Below are 18,929 nucleotides of genomic sequence, written 5' to 3'. Positions count from 1 at the left end.
AAATGTCTCCTCATGAGGCCAGTGTCTATGCCAGTTTTCTGTTTTGTAATGAGGAAATGAATGAAGGCTGTGCAGCGTAGTCAGTAAGTACTTTGCAGAGAGTCAGTGGGTGACTGTGTTTTCCTGCTGCTGTGTTGTCAGGAAATGGAAGCACTCTCAATTTAATCATTATTCTTTATGCTTGTTTCCTTCCAAACTTGAGCACAGGCATTACTGCACTCATTACATTTGGCTGATTTCTGAATGTTTCTGCTGAACATTCCCCAGGCATGCCTATGCAATTTCTTACTTTCACACATGCCTGCGTGTGTTCATTTGAGAAAAGATCTTTATCCAGTCAAGCCCGGACCCAGCAGCAGTTCAACCACAAGTATCTTTCTTAGAGAGGGAGAAACCGGAGAGACAGAGAGGGAGAGACTCTCTGCCACTGCAGGGTCAAAGATTACAAACTCAATTGTACTCGGCTGGGTGACATGTCTGCTCAGCAACTTCCTGCTAGCGACATCAGAGGGGAGGAAAGTATGGAGAAAGAGGAGGGCGGCGAGGGAAACTGTCTATGCTACCAGTGCCATTAATCTTTCACGCTTGGTGTGAAGCAAACTAAAAATTATGTGTGACTCCAATATCCTATGAAGCCAGTAGGTCTGACCTTTCCCCAGGATAATGTCACTGTTAGATAGGACTATTAAAAAATAGTTTAAAATGAATTGCATAATCCTTGTATTGAGGGTTGGGTTAAGAAGGTTGAGAATCTTCTGGCACAGTCCCCTCTCTTATATCTACAGTCATTTGAGTGGGTTGAGAGAAGGTTTAGTGGGCTGGATATTGATCAGTAATATTTCTTTGCAGTTAGCCAATCATCCACCTTTCATGTATTGGATTCTTTCTTACCAGTTATTTTCAAGTCCTTCATGCGCTTTAAAATCCCAACAACTACATCTGAATAAACTAAAAAGGTTCTTATGAACACATAACCACTTAAAGAAGATTTGAGACAACAGAAAATATATTTATCCAAAAGTCAGAATTAATTTATAGGGAAATACTTTTCTCACCAGAGGAGCAGAATGTATTTTAGTTAATCACCTCTTTAGGCTCATTTGAGTGTTTTCTCAGCTAAACTAACTTCTCTTCATTCTGCATGCTTTCTTTTATTTAGTTAAAGCTCTCCACAGAAGAGTCTTTTGTAAAAGTATGTGTTTAAAACAGACATGTATCCAAATTCAGAGCAGCATGTGTTCATTTGGACAACATGCCATTGAGTAATTAAAGAGACCAGCCTTAATAAACAATAATGAATTTGCAGTCTCACTCCACTGCCAGCTTCTACTCTTTATTTCTTGTGCCTTTGCCGTATTCAGTCAAAGTCCTTGAAGCACATTGCACACACTCTTTTGCTACGCTCCACTTGGCAAATATGCCATTAAATGCTTTTGCAGGCTCAGTCTGTGAAGTAGAATATTGATTCACAAGCAACATCATTTTCTTCCCTCTCGAATTTCTGGTGGTCAGTGTGTAGAAAGAACAACCATTCAGCGATCACATGAATATTGCTGGCTCTTCACATATCTTCAAACTGTACATTGACTGCTGAGTGTTTAAAGCACATAGGTATGTTATCCCCAGATGAACTGTGTGCGTGGAAAACTTTATTCAGTTTATATCGAAAGTCTTTCTCTGAAGCTATTTCACCAGTAATATTGAGTTAGCATGAAATAATAGTGGAACAGAAGTAACTGAGTCATCCTTTCTTCTTTAAGTTCAAATTCGCTGTTTAAGAAGCAATTTAGTGTTCACAGAGATTTGGAAGAAAAGTACAAAAGGCAGATAAAATGCTAAATATTCTGGCACATATGAATCTCTCTTATCATCTTTTGCAGTCGTTAACTGAAAATGTGTGGGGAAAAAACGTCATCTCATGTAAAATACAAAGTTTGTTTTTTTCAGAATAGTATGATAATAATTTGGTATTTTGAGAGAAAACCTTTTGAGAGCAACCACCACCAAAAGAAAGGACATAAAGTATTACCACCATGATTGTCTGGTCTTACTTAAGAATGAATGCTTGTGGATATTTCATGTTGAAAGGGGAAGCAGTTTGGCTTGCAAGTGGGTAATGGTATTATCAATCATACGTGGACACAGTGACCTGTAAAAGTTACTTTCTCTCCACATGAAGAGGCGATGTGAAAAGAACTGCAGGGGGAGACGTTTGGCATTTGTTCAGAGTTCAGAGGATGGTGTCCTTTGGAAAACCAAATGTTCAGCATTATATGAAACTTACTGAGTGGCTTTGATGTTAGATACAGGCTAACTACCTCCATACCTCTTGTGATCAAGCATTACTTCCAATGCCAAGATGTCATTATTTATCTATTTTAGAGTCAATAAGAATACTTAACAATAGGGACAAATAAAACCATGACTACATGAAAGGATAATGTAAGTAGATAATGACCAGTGACCAAATGTAACAGCAACATGACAAAAGACAAACTATGAGATAAGATGCAATTATTAAAGGGACACTGCGATTTTTTTATCCAGTAGACGTCGCCCTTGAGCACCAGCATGAAACCAAAACAAACTGATGTTTGGCCACACCTATGCAACATACTGAAGCCTCCACTCTACTTCCAACTACATACCTCACACCACAAAATGGTCCTTGGCTCAGGCTGCAACTGTTGTGTTAGCAGGCTAATGTTAGCCCACTTTAGTTTGCTCGTAGCTTCATATTGCATGTACATTCATGATCTAAAAGACGAGTGATCTAAAGACACTCACATGGCATCTAAATAAGAAATGAATATGATATTCTTCTTTTCTCTTGTCCTTTATTAAATCTGCTTTCATACGCAAGGGGAGGAGCCGGCCGTTCCTTGTAAACATGATGTAAACACGGCTCCCACAACAACACAGCCAGGGCTTCTCACTCATTGTAGACAGTCATGACTCAGAGAAACATTTACAGAGGAAATACATGTACTTGATTTCTGCTATATTTATGTGTCAAATTTGGCACATTCTTCCTTTAACTGGCAACTTAGAATTTGCAGATCTTTGGGTAGTTACGTAGCTTTGATTTTCTTTTTTCCTTTGGAGAACCCGAGATAATTGTTATTTATTATTTACATATTTATTTGAATATGAGCAACTTCATCCTCTATTCAAGAGAACTTCATATTTGCCAAACACATCAGTGTGCATTTATTTCAAAAGCCTATTTCTTCTTAGTAATTAAATGATGAAAAAATTAAGACACTTTAAAAACAAAACTGTATACAATATTCCTTATCTGACAACTGATGATAGCAGGACTATTTTTTTCCATATCATCTACAATGTGTCATCAGCTTGTAAACAATCTGTTTTTTTATTTTTTTATTTTTTACTTTAGCCTCAGGCATTAAATAATTTATCACGTAGCCATCAAGTGAATATTTATCATCCTTCCACAGGATTCTTAAGTCAGCTGGAAGCATTAACAGCTTTGTCAAACTACTCGCAGAGCGGACGCTTGTATAATTAGCTACCTGGCTACAGCTGTAATGATTTGCCATGAGCAGTTGTCATTCCAGCTGCCAAAATTGACAGTTGTTGGCTAGCAACCAGAGGGCTGCATTTTTTTTCTTCTTCTTTTGTCTTAAATCAGGGAACCATTGTTTATGAAATTACTAAAAACAATGACTGCTTATTCTGCATCATGTCATTGTGACATGCATATGAGCTGTGCTAGGATGAAAGCTTGACTGATACAGCAGACACTTTAGTTTCTCAATGAAGGTCACTCACAGCTCTGTGAGTAGTTATGACCCTGAATTGTATCAATGCGATGAAAATGTCAGTATCTATATAACCCCAAAGTCTGTCCGACCTACCCAAAAAACAACAACAACATTTAAGCCCCTTTTTGCAAAACTATATAAATAAACATTTTACAAATAACGACTTGTAAAGGGCTCTTATTCAAGACCTTTTGTTCAGCATTTCTGTCCTTTGTTTCTGTTTCAGTGGGATCATCTTATCTATTGTAAGCCCTTGTGCTTACCCATGGGCTTAGAGAAACCTAAAACTCGCCTTTGATAAGAATCAAGGGACAGCCTTCCTTCTGTGCTCCTTTTTTTTCAAACTGTGCTTGTAGGCAGCCTCCAGAGAAGGAGGGTAGAGGCAGTTATTTCCCACAGAGGCTGAGTGAACACAGATGGGAGGGCTGTACCCCAGTGTCAGATTATCAAAGCAAATATTCACCTTAAGAGACAGACATGTTCATAAACTCCCCCGGTCCCTCTCAATTTCCACATTATGAAATCAAATGCCCACAGCAAAGTGGTTTGTTGCCTCGCTTAAAATACGAACCTTTTCGCTGACAGCACCTGTGTTAAGGAGGGCTGGATTTGTGGCACTGATAAAACAAGATTGTGGTGGAAAATAAGACTTTTTAATGCCTTAGATTCCCTGGAATTTTACTTTGAAGTGAAGGTTTTAAAGCAGACAAGGTAATTGTCTGCAGGGGTCCCTGCTGTGTGTTTCAGTGTGGGTGTGTTTGTTGTAGAATAAAACTACTACATTGCAGGGTTTGGCTGTAAATGTAGTGCTGTGGTCTGATACTTCAACTCATTCATAATAGCATCTATTTATTTTCAATTCCTGGGATTTGAAGCTTCAGCTTTTTATTAAATGCATTGCATTATATTTTTCCCACTACCTTAGTGTCAAAGAAATGCTCACTTTTTCAGAATGCTATTTCTGCTGCACAATTGGAAATGTGTTTTTTTGTGCCACTGCACTTGTGCAAACAGAAGCTTAACTGTGAGTACAAGAGAAAACCATTTTCCTTGGAAAGTTCCAGCAGTTAGCGTGTTGAGTCTAAAAAGCTTCGACTTTTGAGAGGCAGTCTTGTTTTCTTCTCGCCCGAGGGCCACTGCAGGAGGTGAAGTCATAAACATGGCTGGGAAATGGGAACTGGGCTAAGCGAGGAAGTCTGTGTGAATCTCACTGCAAAAACACATGACTTCAGTACACCTGTCAGCACTTCTGCTAGCTAAGAGGCTAATGTATGGCTTGCTCTTTACCTGCATGTTTTCTTGAATTGCTGAATTGTTTTTCCTTTGAGAAATAGGAGCGGAAACTAAGTTTAATGTATGTTTTGCTACTCAGGCTTCGAGGGGATTTTTATTGGGGGATGGTGGACTGGTGACAGACAGCTTCAAGTCTTTTACATCAAGAGAATACTAAAGCCACAGTTGGCTCTTAAAGATTAAAACCAAACAACACCTCCATATAAAACCATAAAGGTATCTTATTTTAATAGTTATTCTGCAAAATGCGCGTGTAGACAAAAGGCAAACACATTTTTTCACCCAATGCGAAGCATAAATGCTCAATGCATCATTGAACCTGAGCAAATACATTTTCATGACACTGTGCTACAAAATCCAATCAGATGTTAGGTTTTCCCAACATTATGTCATTGCTACAGAAAAGCAGAAAAGCTGGATCTGTCCTAAATTTGAAAAAATATATATTTGCATACATACAAAATACAGCAGGAATTTTTATTTATAGAAACACATGCTGGCATAATTGCAGCTGACATTTGACTCGCGGGACACAAAGGAACTGTCACTAACAGCAGACAGTCAAACATGCCCTCTGCAGCTGAAATAGATCGCCTGTAGGTCGTTTTCCATGTGAAAGCCTGACCTACCTAACAGGTCATCCAACTGAGCACTGGTCAGCCTAAAGGTGCTGGAGGCTACAGTAGAGATGATCCAGATTCAGTCACTAGTAAAGACGGTAAGTCAACCAAGCTGTGTGCTCTTCGGGGTAACTCAGGAACCCAAACACCACTGAGTTTGGTTTTCAGACATTTCTGGAAGAGTGAATTAAAGGTCATGTTTTGTAGTCAATTAAAAACAATCCTCTTGCTAAACTCTCGTATTACATAAATGCATATCTTGATGTTGTAATGTAACACTGCAGGAATGATTTGATCATAAAGCGCACAGTAAAATATGTAGTTTCTTTTTTTTTTTCCAGCACAAAATGAGTCATTTGACCTTTTAGTCATACTGAAAACGGGAGCATTTTTTAGGGTGACAGAAACACTTCTTTTTTCTTTTGCTGTCGAGCAGACTGACAAGGTGGCAGTAATTGGAAAATCCTGGCCCCAGTGCTGAGCGTCTAATAATGAGACATGTGTCTGGTTGTGTTCAGCATATTAATAATGTAAAAATCAGGAGCCAGTGTCGGACACTCCTCGATAATTAATGTTCACTCTCCAACTTGACACCAGTTGATTGTGGAGGTGAAGGAGTGCATTAAATTTTTAATCATCACTGTGCAGCTCAGTTTGCCTGAGCTCCAATGAAAGGGACAAAGAGAGCTGAAATAGCACCATGTTTGGACCTTAAGTGTTTTAAACGCTTTGAGTTTAAACTTTGTGATCCAAAGCTTTAGTACAAACTTGCCGTGGGTACACATTTGCACCGCGTGTTCAGACATGTGATGGCAGACAAAGTTTCAATTTGTGGTGTGGGAAACATATCATTGCAGTTAAAGTGCTTAAAAAAAGGGATTTAATTATTCAATAGTTCAACCAAGGGTTAATATTGTAGCTACGATAGGAAGATAGAATATGATATGATACAAGTCGATACTATATATTATACCAGATACTATACTATACCATTCCAAACCATACAGTACCATATCCTAACATACCCTACTATACCATTCCATTCCAAACATACTATATCATTCAAAATCATGCTATACCATTGCAAACCATACTATACCATTCCATACCATGCAATACCATTCCAAACCATGCTATGGCCCTGATCACATGCGTCACTAGAAGGGCATCGCCAGCAAACCATTATTTTCATATGGTATAGACTGGCGCGCACTCTTTTCTTGTACTGTGCGTCGCCTTTTTCTAGTGGTTTTTAGACACGCTTTAAAGTTAAAATATTCTCAACTTTTCAATCTTACAGGTGGCACAGGCAGCCAATCAAATCAGTCAAGAGGCGGGCCTTACTACTTTACCTCTTTCTCTCCCACGAAGATGAAGAATGACTAGCGTGTACACGCTCGTCATCCAGACACAACTCGCTAAAGAGATGGTGGTATTCACCATACTGTTTCCTTTTGTTCAGTATGTCATGAACCCAAAATCTCTGGTTATTTTTTGTTTCCCCCCCTCCTCATCCAATAGAACAGCAACGGCAAGAGCTCAGAGTCTGCTTGAATCCACTTTTCTGTTACCAAATAACATTTAATCACCCCGTTGTGCACGCAGCTTGGCTCCAGGCGCACCAGCCCGATGCGCTTTTACGAGCAGCCGCGCCTGTAGCTGCGCGTCTTGGTGTGATCGCGGCCTATACCATTACAAACCATGCTATAACATTCCATACCGTACCATGCTATAACATTCCAAACCATGCTATAACATTCCATACCGTACCATGCTATACCATTACAAACCATGCTATAACATTCCATACCGTACCATGCTATACCATTACAAACCATGCTATAACATTCCATACCGTACCATGCTATAACATTCCATACCGTACCATGCTATAACATTCCAAACCATGCTATAACATTCCAAACCATGCTATAACATTCCATACCGTACCATGCTATAACATTCCAAACCATACTATAACATTCCATACCGTACCATGCTATAACATTCCATACCGTACCATGCTATAACATTCCAAACCATGCTATAACATTCCATACCGTACCATGCTATAACATTCCAAACCATGCTATACCGTTCAATACCATTCCAAACCATACTGTGCCATTCCAAACCATGCTATACCATTCCAAACCATGCTATAGCATTCCATACCATACCATGCTATACCATTCCAACCCATGCTATACCATTCAATACCATGCTATCCCATTCCAAACCATACTATTCCATTCCAAACCATGCTATACCATTCCAAACCATACCATACAATACCATACTATACTATTCCAAACCATACCATTCTATGATATTATATTTAACAATAAGTAAAAGACCCTACTCGTTGTGATATTATCTACAAGGACCCAACATTAATCCATCATGAGCAAGATTACAGTGGCAAGAACTTCCTTTAAGAGGTAGTAATCTTGGGCAAAACTATACTTCTCAAAAATGATCGAGTGGTGTGGAAACAAAACAAACAAGGTTCAACTGAAGTCTAGAAAACAACTAGGTAACTGTCTGCTTGGACACACATGGTGTAATTTGGGTGTTGGCCACAGTGACTCCAGTATCCTGTTCAAGTTGAGCCGTTTTAAATATCTGATGCTTTAAAGTCAGTTACACAAAGTTCCTAATTACCTGTGCTTCTGATGCAACCATATTATTGTAACAAAAGCGGGTCATCCCTTATTCATGGAAAAGAATAATAAAAATTAAAAATTGTACATATACATTGATCCAATTCTAAAGTTGGGAATGTCTAATATAAAAAAGGCTTTTAGTTTTGAGATTTATTATTTCATTTAAGTGATGTTATATAAGACACGGTACTAAAACAATAATGACACATGGCAAATTCTGTTCTGTTAACATCTTTGCACCATGACTGCCATCTGAAGCATGACTTCCTGTGGTTTATTTTTTTCCATTTTAAACACTGTTCTCGCTCATTGATGGAGTCTGCTTTGCCGCCTTTCATGATGTTAAGTTTCTCTTAATGAAACTCAACACTTCCTGCAGATGTTCCACAGTAAAGTGACATTAAAGGATTATTTCTCCTGAACCCGCTGGAAGGCTTTTTTAACGTGAAACAGACGGAGGAATGAGTTTGCATTTTTGGAGTTCATCAGAAAACAGAGTGGATTCTCATACAAGTACAATCAAACCAAAAATATAGGCCTGTCTGCAATGATAACTCCCACTGTCCTCTCTTATTTGGCCCTTTAAAAAATTGCATCTAAATGACAAAAGACATATTAACTCTTTATCACAGGACAACGGGGTGAATGAAATGTATGGATGTATGACCTCCTCCGTAGAAACCAGACGACTGAAAGGGACAGCTAAAAATGTATGTTTTGTTTTTAAAGACATTAGTATTGAAGCACTCCTAACATAACATGATAGGTTGTCACAGTAGCTTGGAGCATAACGGCTAAAAGCACAAAAAAACTGGTATTCATTTACATTGTACATTTAAATTGCATTACATTGGTTTTGGATTCTGCATTTGATTTAGATACATTATTTAGAATTGTGTTATATGATCCATGTATGACCAGTGTGTTTGTTTGCATGTCTGTGCTCTAGTTCCTGTTTTGTGCAGCGATGGAAAAACAAATAATGCACAAAGTGCGTGCAAAAAATGTGAGAGGCAGTTACAGTGCAGTTTCCTGAGGGCAGCTGCGTCTGTGCGAGGGTTAATGAATGCCAGAAACAGGCTTGCGTTGTTTTGCTGAACACGATAGATTAAAGAACCATTGTGGAACCATTGCTGCTGCATACATTTCCCCAACAACACCCTTTCACCTCCCACATGTAGCCCATAGCTCAGAGAAAACCCATCTGTTTCTTCATTCCCAGGGTGAAACCAGCCTTGACAGAACTGGCTAAGCAGTATTTCAAAAGTGACGGGGAAGACACAGTCGGCTTTGTGTAGTTCCCTATCTATCAAAATCTCGGCCTCTGTGTTTCTCGCTCACCTTACCCTCTTATTATCTGTCTTTCTTACCGAATCATAATCCTCATTTCTACTCCCTGCTTCTCCCCCGTCTCTCCTTTTTCCCTTCTCTCCCTCCCCCCTCATTCCACCCTCCTCATTTTTAAAAGCCACATGCTCCCAGCCCGTCTGGCTCAGTTGCACCCTGCCAATGAAGGGCTTTTTATTGGGCTGAGATTGAGTGCAGCCAAGCAGGGCCTGGCTGGGGCCAGCCTCGCAGTCCCCTACCCCCCCCACCACACACCCACCCCTCCCACTTCACAGACCACTCCACATGCCTGTTCTGGTCTGGCCCTGTCGCCCAGAAGGAGATTACTTGTCTCTGCTGCCCTTAATTGCCGACAGCAGCTGAAAGGAGCCAGAGAGAGAGAGAGAGACATTGTAGAGCGAGGAGAGGGAACAGTGTTGGCTTGTTGAGTCGTTACTTGACAAGCTTGGACTCAACGGTTTGTGTTCCTGCTGTCAAATCCTGGTTCTGTATTAGTGCATTTTATTGAGATGGATGTTGTTTTCAGCAAATGTTGGTTGGAACTCAAGGTATTTTGGACTGCACTTGAAATGAATAATGTAGAGAAAATACATTATGTGCTGATGAAAGACTCAGATGGTGTAGAGGTGGGACCGAACATCGACACAGCTATCAATCGGCATCCTAACTCGTCTGTTGCCGTCTCTACATTACAGAATCACCGATGTCAATTCTCCATATTTTGATTAAAAACATACGGCCATCTCAACAGATTTCCCTGCCAATTCGACTCACTGTGTCACTGCTGCGTGACTCCTCACATCACGACATGAATGAGGGTTATATGAATGGAAGTTAATAGGCCACAGAAAGAGTTGACTGCAGGATGAATGTTTGAGCCTCGTAAAAAAAAGCTCATCAGTGTGAACACAGAGCTCAGAACAACAAACCCAGAAGGAGTTTGGCTTCTCTTTTAAGGAAGTCATTACTTGAAGTTATATTTAGTGTGGTTATATGATGCTATCTCAGAATCAGAATTGTTTTTTATTGCCAAGTACATTTACACATACAAGGAATTTGTCTTGGTGTATTGGTGCAAAAAACAGTTAACAAAGGAAATAAAGCAAAAATAGACATCTTCTATATTAATGTTTAAAAAGATACATATTGTAACCACTGTGCCCTCTCTCTGCCATGTAACTAAGACAGTATTACATTTATAATAGCCTAAGACTTTCCAGTTTCCCTCAATCCTTTTTAACTTCTCCCAATGAACTTGTGAATTTCATATTATTACAGTTTGTTATTGTTGAATCCCCTCAGGCTTGATCCCATCAAATTAAACAGCGGGCAGTTTATTGAATTGGCAGTCTCTGAAGAAGCTAAGGAGCTGTAAGCACTTTTCAACTCTTCCTCACCCTGTTTAGTGTTTTGTATGTAGATTTTAGTTCAGCGTGGCTCAGCTTGTTCAAATGTTTTGAATCCATTTTTACAGCATGTTGCCTTCTGAACTCCCACTGCACCATGTATTAACATAGCACGTAGGTGTGATTAGCCTGCCAATAAAGAGATCGTTTAGTTTAAACTGTTTGGGTACATAGTGTCACATTGTCTAGCTAAAAGAGCGGATGGTAAACACAGAGGAAAAAAACGTTTAAAGATGTATTTTTTGACTTTTTATGCCTTTAGGATAGAGTCAGAAATCAAGAAGAGAGAAAGTGGGTAATGACACGCGGCAACAGAGCCACAGCCCTGGGCTCTATAAGGAAAATTAAGTGATCAATAATGTTTTGTGGTCGTGTTACGTTGGGGGATTCACACTTTTTTGCCAATGGTTAGAAAAGAAGATAACACCAATCACCAATCTGAAGTCTGTATTGTAAATTTGAGCCTACTGTGAGCGGTCTGTTAGCCCTCTTTTGAAAGGTAAGGGTGACTTGACTCTGGAAAGGGAAGTGACCTGGCAAAAAAAACAACTGTCTTTTTTGACATTTTAGTCATGGTCATGATTAAACAGATGAATAGAAACGGTTACTGAGGAAGCTTTAGAGGCTGCTTGAGCTAGCCGAAACATCCTGCTCTTTCAAGTATTGTGCTAAGCTAAGCTATCTTTCTGCTGTGTAAGCTTTGGAAAGGGCTTACAGTCCGCAGTTCTCGTTTTATACTTGTGTCTTGAGTATTTGTATCAAAGCATGTTTAATTGTAATGATGCTTTATTGGCACCTGCCTTGGATTACAGATGTTATTTAGCCTTCATGCTAATTCCCGTATGTAAAGATCTTGTATTTTTTTTCTCTCTTCTATCAACAAAAACATTTATGAACAAATACATTTGAGCTAACGCTTCAATTTTACCAGACAGACATTTGAGTGGTGCCACATTTCTATTCCAGCTCTTCAGCACATTTCTTCATTTTGCTGAATGACATACTACTTGCATGACTGGATTATAGAAGCTTTCACTGTTAAAACTAAAGCAAAACTGTATTTTTTAAAATTTATTTAATGATCATGGGTTGCCACACTTGCAAGGTGAATGTTTGTTTGTCTGTATTTTGCAGAAGAATTAACATTTTGCAAGACAGCCAGAGGGTTTGAGAGCGATAGAGAGATGCATTTCTCTCTGATTATTAGCCAACTGTCAGTGATATTCATAAGTAAAAGTTCTGAGATATTTATGAGTAAGTGAAAGCTGCATGCAGAGTCCTTGCCCCCCAAATGTCTGACTTCTAACTCCCTGGTTATTTGCCTGAAGCAACCAACTAGTGATATTCAATTTCCACCGGGGCTTTTTTTATGCACCTGTCACAAGACCTATACATACATCCTCAGATCTTTCCCATGTCAAACACAACACTACCTCTACCCAGAATGCCCTAGGGCTGTAACACACACCTTTCATCGTAGGAAACCAGCACTGCCGAGTTGAGTGTGATGGTAATTGTCACCTGCAGTGTTTTTTATGCAATTCCACTTAACTGTTGCTTAATTCAATACCTGTGTTTGTCAGCCTGCTCCCTTTTAATTGCATTTGTAAGCAGGTCCACTTCGACTACATTAGATCCTTCCTGATGAATATGGAGGGCTTTAGCAAACCTCCTTGTCACACAACCACAATGTTTCATGCCCTTTTGATTAACATGGGATGGAAACAATTAGGTGTGGGGGAGGCGGAGAGGCAGAGCAGCAGCACATTCAACAGCTTTAAATGCTAATTAGCTAATGGAGGATGAAAGAGCAGGCAACTGGCGGGGTTTCACATGAACGCACTCAAAGTCTGGCTGCAGCTATACGCTCATTTCATCTGAGTTTAGCAAGACCACCACCATTTTGTTTCCTTAGGCACCTCAAACAATACAGCCATCTTGTGCAACATGAGATCTTTTGTAATTATATGAAAAAGGACTTCACTATTATACGCCTGATTGTATTTTTTTTTACCTTTGACATCATCATATTAAAACAGATTATCTACTTAGTAATAATCAATTCTCTTTCTTAGTAACTCTTATATGAAAATTCTTGCATGATTAGAGGCGACTGGTCCCAGTTTGGGTCCTGCATTTTATTCCCCATCCTCTTGCTCCCCTGCTGCTTATCAACAGGCGAGGCAGGCAACTGCTTGGGGCCCCTGACCAGTGAGGGCCCCCCAAGACTGACAAACTTAAAACTGCAGCAGTAGCTCAAAATGTGCAAATTTTGCAATGCCCGTCGGAAACCCCCCTAATGGGGCCCCATTTGACAGCACTCTCTCTCTCTCTCTTTGCCCTGCTTAGCCTCTCATGTCTTATTCCTTCATTACAATTAAACTACTAAGGGAAAATGAAAAGAGGAGTTATCTGTCTGGGAGTGAAAAAAGAAAGAAGAGTTTTGGAACACTGGCATGATGGTGGTTGTCGTGGTCGTCTTTGACTAGGACCCCAACAGACTCTAGAATCGCCACTGGCTCCCCGGTTTCCTGCTCTATCAGCTGTCCTATCTGAACAAGAGGATATAAAAGCCCAAAAGTTAAATATTTTAAAGAAAGAAAGAACAGTTTACCGTGAAGTCGAAGGGGAGAAATAATGTAAAATTAGTAACCAATGCCCTTTACAGGCTCACTCATGCCTCCAAATTGCTTGTTTCATTTTAACTAGTTGTCCAAACTCAAAAAAACATAATTAATGGTAGTAAGCAAGGGAATCAAAACCTCATATGCTTAGAAGCATAGCAGAATAATTAGCTTTTTTTTCTTATTCTAAGATTCAAAATGAGAAGTTACTTGGTAATCAAGTAAGCAGTTTTCTGTTGAATGGTTATTGGAATATTTCTTCTCCAGTAAGCTCTTAAGCTTCGTTAGACGTTGGTCAAAGGAAAATCACTCTTCTTCTACTTCTTTTTTTTTTTAAAGTGGGCCCTGTTTGGGTTGCTCATGTGACGTGCAAAAGGACCCAATGCGTTTGCACTTAAGCGCGAGATGGAATCACTGGATCATTCTGCCGCGGGTTTAAAACTTGAGTGTACAAGAATTTGATGTTTATATAGAAAATATAGAATTCTGATCCTTATCCCATTACACCTCTTCTCTGGACTGAACTATCATCATGTTAACCCCTTCTAAATCACAGCTGAAGGACTGTCAGGAGATTAGTTTTATCATGTGGGCAGCACACTTGAAGGAGTGATCTAATTTAATTGGCGCTGCTGTGTTATTTGGAAGAAGGAACCAAGGGGCTCTTTAAGGGTCCCCACCAACATATAACGACTCTGACTGTTTACATATTTTATCACTTACCGCCGTATTACACTCCAGCCGACATGGACTGTAATCTGAAATAAACATCTCTATCATCTCTCCCTAGTTTGTCAGGGACCGTACACAGATGGGTTGCCGACTCTGTTGATTTCCCTTAAAAGCCCCAAATTTGTCACAACCTTCAGTGCTCCTTTGAGGGAGATAGAGAGGCTGTGAATAAGAGAGACGGAGGGGGGAGGGAGGGGGGAGAGGAAAAAGCATGCTGTCATGAAAAGAGCCGCTTCCTGGCTGGCTAGATGCAATCATGGGCACTATCTGATAGCGCCGGAGGAAATTGGATGAGCTGAGAGCCGTTGGCTGCCAGTGATGGGAAAGATGACTCCTTTGTCACTGTGTCAGTCAATTCCCGACTCTCACCTGAGAGACCAATCAATAACACAGGGAGAGCGAGCTTTTCTCTTGTCTCTAGACCTCTGTGTGCTGCCGGCTGCTGTCAATTATGAGCTGTAAAACAACCTCACCTTTGTAGGAATGTGGTATGATGTGTTATGTGTGTGGGAGGTATTAGTATGTTATGGATCTGGTTTCATGTGATGTAGAAGAAGCATGCTTGAGATGAATAACGATGTGTTGATAGTCAACCATTCTATGTATATTTACTGGACGCATGAACAGCATGCATTTCAACTGTCTAATGTGCCTTTGAGTTACGTCTTCTCTTTTCTATACAATGTTAGATTTCAGGAGATTATATCGGTAACAGCCCAAGTGTTATCACGTGCTATCTACATGATCGTTTCTAAAGAATTACTTTGGCTTTACCCATTTTTCAAAGCTTTATCTAATTTACCTCACAAGCTACGACAGACAGCATCAGTGTTTCACCACTAAAATAAATTATTCCCTTTTCTGTGTCATCAACAGAAACATGTGCCGTGAAGATTTCAAGACATATCTGGCTAAAATGTTGATATTTACTCAGTAAGCTGAAAATGGATTCTAAAAGGAGGTCTTGTTTGTTTCCAGGATATTACCATATTACTTGTAATAGATTACTCCCTTTTTCTGAACTCAACCCATTGGTAATTGTTAATAATATTAATACCGTTGGTAACCTTGTTTTTATTTCTCTTTTCCTTGCCATTATTGAGCTGTTGTAGCAAATTACTTTCCCCCATGGGGTATCAATAAAGCAAATCTTAACTTTCTGTCTGTTTGACTCAGTGTGCATGCACAACATCTGAAAAAGGCCCTGAATGTCTTGGATTTCTCTGAACATTGTAACAGATTTCCTCTCATCTTTTCGGCGTGCTGGTGCTGCAGTTGCCATCATTAGCAGTTGCATCATTAGTGGTACAATTAAAGCGCATAAAACCCAGAGAGACTCTTAACGATCAGTTGCTCTCAGACGTGTAGTATTACATCAGGCATGGAGGACATCTTGCACGATGTGGGTGTATAAACAGACACTCACTGAATGATTCATAGCCGTGATACCCGCCATCATGAGCTCTAACATATTCTGTGCACAATATGGCCATGCTGGTTTCTGTGTAAGACGCTAAGCTGTTCTTCTCTTTACCCCCCTTCTCCTACCTCTGCAGTTCCCTGATACCTGTGAGGAGTCTGCCTCCCCATTCGTCTTCATCTGCACCAACCCCCAGGAGATGCTGGTGAAATTCCCCATGAAAGGGAGGCACAAGATCTGTAAGTCCTTCTTCTTTCATGTAAGGGGAAGTGGAGTGGATGAAATTAGCCTGAGCCGACCAGTTTCTCTTCTCTTTTATTCATTTCTTTTTTACCTGCTTACTCCGTTGCACTCGCACGCATACATGCATATACAAATTGACGTGTAAAAGAGTGATTATGCTCGGCACACATTCTGATTACTACATTTTCATAAATAAAACAAAATTACACGCGCATACACATGTACAGATCTTCCCTGAGAGCCATCTGTAAAAGATGGGATTGCGCTGTCAGGTTGCCTGAGGGACAAACCGGGCCTGGATGTGCAATGTTGTTGCAGTATTGTGTGATTTATAATAGGACATTTTCCCTGTGCTGCCATAGCTGCTGCTGCAAAATGATGTACCTGCAAGCTCTTTTGTTAATATTTCAAAACCCTCTAAAGACTTGAGAGGATTGTTTATGCAGCTGTGCCTCTTTCAGATCCTCCCAGATCAATAAAGGAGGCTTTTTGGGAGGCTCAGAGAAAAATAAAGCAGGGGGTTATGCACCCTTTTTCCATTTTTAGTGTTTTGCTTAAATGGATTTGATAACCTTGTCTCTATTTTGAAGAAAATGAGGGAAATTGTAAAATATTTAAAAGGTTTGCAAATGACCTGAACAATGACACATGGTATGTAAGCAGGTATTGGAGAGAGATTCAATTATTTATTTTTGAAGGTTCAAGAGGTCTTCAAATCTTTAAATTATAATTTAAAAAATGTATGCAGAGCCACAATTCTTTAGTTAGGTTTCAAACAAAAAAAAAAAAAACACGCTAGTTACACCTGCCATTTTTGTTTTCATTTTCACTCTACCTCAGTGCTACATTGTCTCTACAGTTCATTCTAACTGGCTCTAAAATAGTGTTGAATAAAAGACAGAACTCAGTGAAACATGCTGACACATTGTTCCAGGCTTCATGTTGTGGGTTAAGACCGCTGTAGGGAAAACTGTACCTCCATTATTTAAACCTACAGTAGCTTGTAGTTTTAGGAATCTGCAACTTTCTTTCTCTTGTCGAATGAACACAAAGGTCTAAGTTGGATTCTATTTTTCAATGAGCAGTCCCTGCAGACACCTTCTTCTTCTTCAGTTTTTATAACTCAAAGTTTTCTACAAACTGGACGAATTGGAGAGGTTGTCAAACACAGAAAGAAGATTAAAAACTCAAGTAAGCCTTAACTCTTTGGCTTTGTTCTCTTTAAGTTGCATTTATACAGTTTATTTGGAAATCACTACATCTGTTTTTCCATTTAGACACCTTTTATTCTGAACAAGTGGCAGTTTGATCAAGTCGTTGCCTGTAGAGAAATATGTCAATGCAGCACATTTCTTTTTATTTCCTTTATTGTCTAGCTGCCCTGCAGCTTTATGTCAGCTGTGGCTGAGGATTGTGTAATATGATGCTTACTCTGTACTCAGCCAGACATGCTCACATATACCATCCCCTCCTCCAACACCACCAATATTCTGAAAACCTTTACAGCCTGGAGACCGCTCGTCTTATTCTCATTAAACTAACAGTTAGCGTCATACGTTTCCTACAGAATGTAACAAATTCACACACATGACCAATGGGTCATTTTAGACCAAGCTGTTTTGGGAACTGTCTTTTGGAGAGCTCCCCAAGAACTTCATAAAGTAATGTTCAAATGGCAAAAGCTGTCCTGCAGTTGGCTCAACACAACCAGAGGTAGAAGAACAACTTGGTCAGAGATGTGTGCTCTTTGTGTGTTGCAGCTTGCAGAAGCTTGCAGAAAGGATACATGCAGACTTTATTGATATAATTTTCTTTGTTTCGTTCCATTTTTAAGCTACTTCTATAAGCTGTCATATTGTGTTTTAACAATAGCAGTTGCCAGTACTACATATTCCCATCTTAGACCATCAACAAACACTTTCCTGTGGACTAATAACTGTGCAAAACTTTTCTCATGGTTCCTCTTGTGCGCCAACTTAAAAAAAAGGATCTTAAAAAATCCCTTTGATTTTAGTTCTTAGAACTAACTGAAAACCTCTAGGCTGAAAACGTCTATCTGTATACTGCTGTGATCATTTCTGTTCACAGTAGACTGATGTTGAGATGTTGGATTCATTGATATGTCCCATTGCATTTGGTCTTCACCCCATGCATGTGTGCAGCAGCTCTGCCTACTTCTGTCATGTAGTGCACATTGATCCCAACATGCTCCCTGTTGTACATATTAGCCTGGTACTTGGACTGGATGTCCTGACCCACTGGATCTACACAGTCCGGCGTGTCTTATTCTTATCCTGTCACCAGATGCCTTTGCACTATCTCACTCTCTTGCTCCCTCGGCCCCTCTTCCACCTCAATTCCCACAGCATCACACGGGTCAAGGCATTGGCGCTCATCTTACTCAAGGGGGCTTAGCACAAGATTTTTCTTTTTTTCGCTCCCGCAGCAGCTTACATCGACAAGATCAGCTTGTCACTGACATCGCAGACCATCTCATGCCTCATCAGAATGAGCAGAGAGGTACAGTCGTCTGATTTTTCAATAAGCAGACTCGGTGCTTTATTACATAACATAGACAACTGCTGCTCTTTCATTAGCGTGTTAGACATAAATGTAGTTGATAGAGTCTTTGGTAATGTGTAAAATTAGCACTGTGAGGCTGCTGAGATTGATTCTTTCATTAAGCAAATTCTATAATCATGTAGGGGAAAGAGGAGGTGGGAGGCTTAATGAATATATCAGCTTGTAACCAACCAAAAGCACAAAGCATTGATTTTTAGAAAATACCAG

The 18,929-nt window shown here is 39.8% G+C and overlaps 1 protein-coding gene across 1 annotated transcript in view; it reads left to right on the top strand.

Annotated features, from left to right (window-relative positions):
• trip4 (thyroid hormone receptor interactor 4) overlaps positions 1 to 18,929 on the top strand; it is a 73,760-nt gene that overhangs the window by 13,845 nt on the left and 40,986 nt on the right. Inside the window, exon 12 of the mRNA XM_061031274.1 lies at positions 16,033 to 16,135. Within this exon, the coding sequence (XP_060887257.1) occupies positions 16,033 to 16,135 (103 nt within the window). The remainder of the gene's footprint in view (positions 1 to 16,032; positions 16,136 to 18,929) is intronic.

This window comes from Labrus mixtus, chromosome 1 (genome assembly GCF_963584025.1).
Source record: "Labrus mixtus chromosome 1, fLabMix1.1, whole genome shotgun sequence".
In the NCBI taxonomy this organism is placed as follows: domain Eukaryota; kingdom Metazoa; phylum Chordata; class Actinopteri; order Labriformes; family Labridae; genus Labrus; species Labrus mixtus.
The sequence above is the reverse complement of the archived record's forward strand: the minus strand, read 5'-3'. Positions and strand labels throughout refer to the sequence as shown.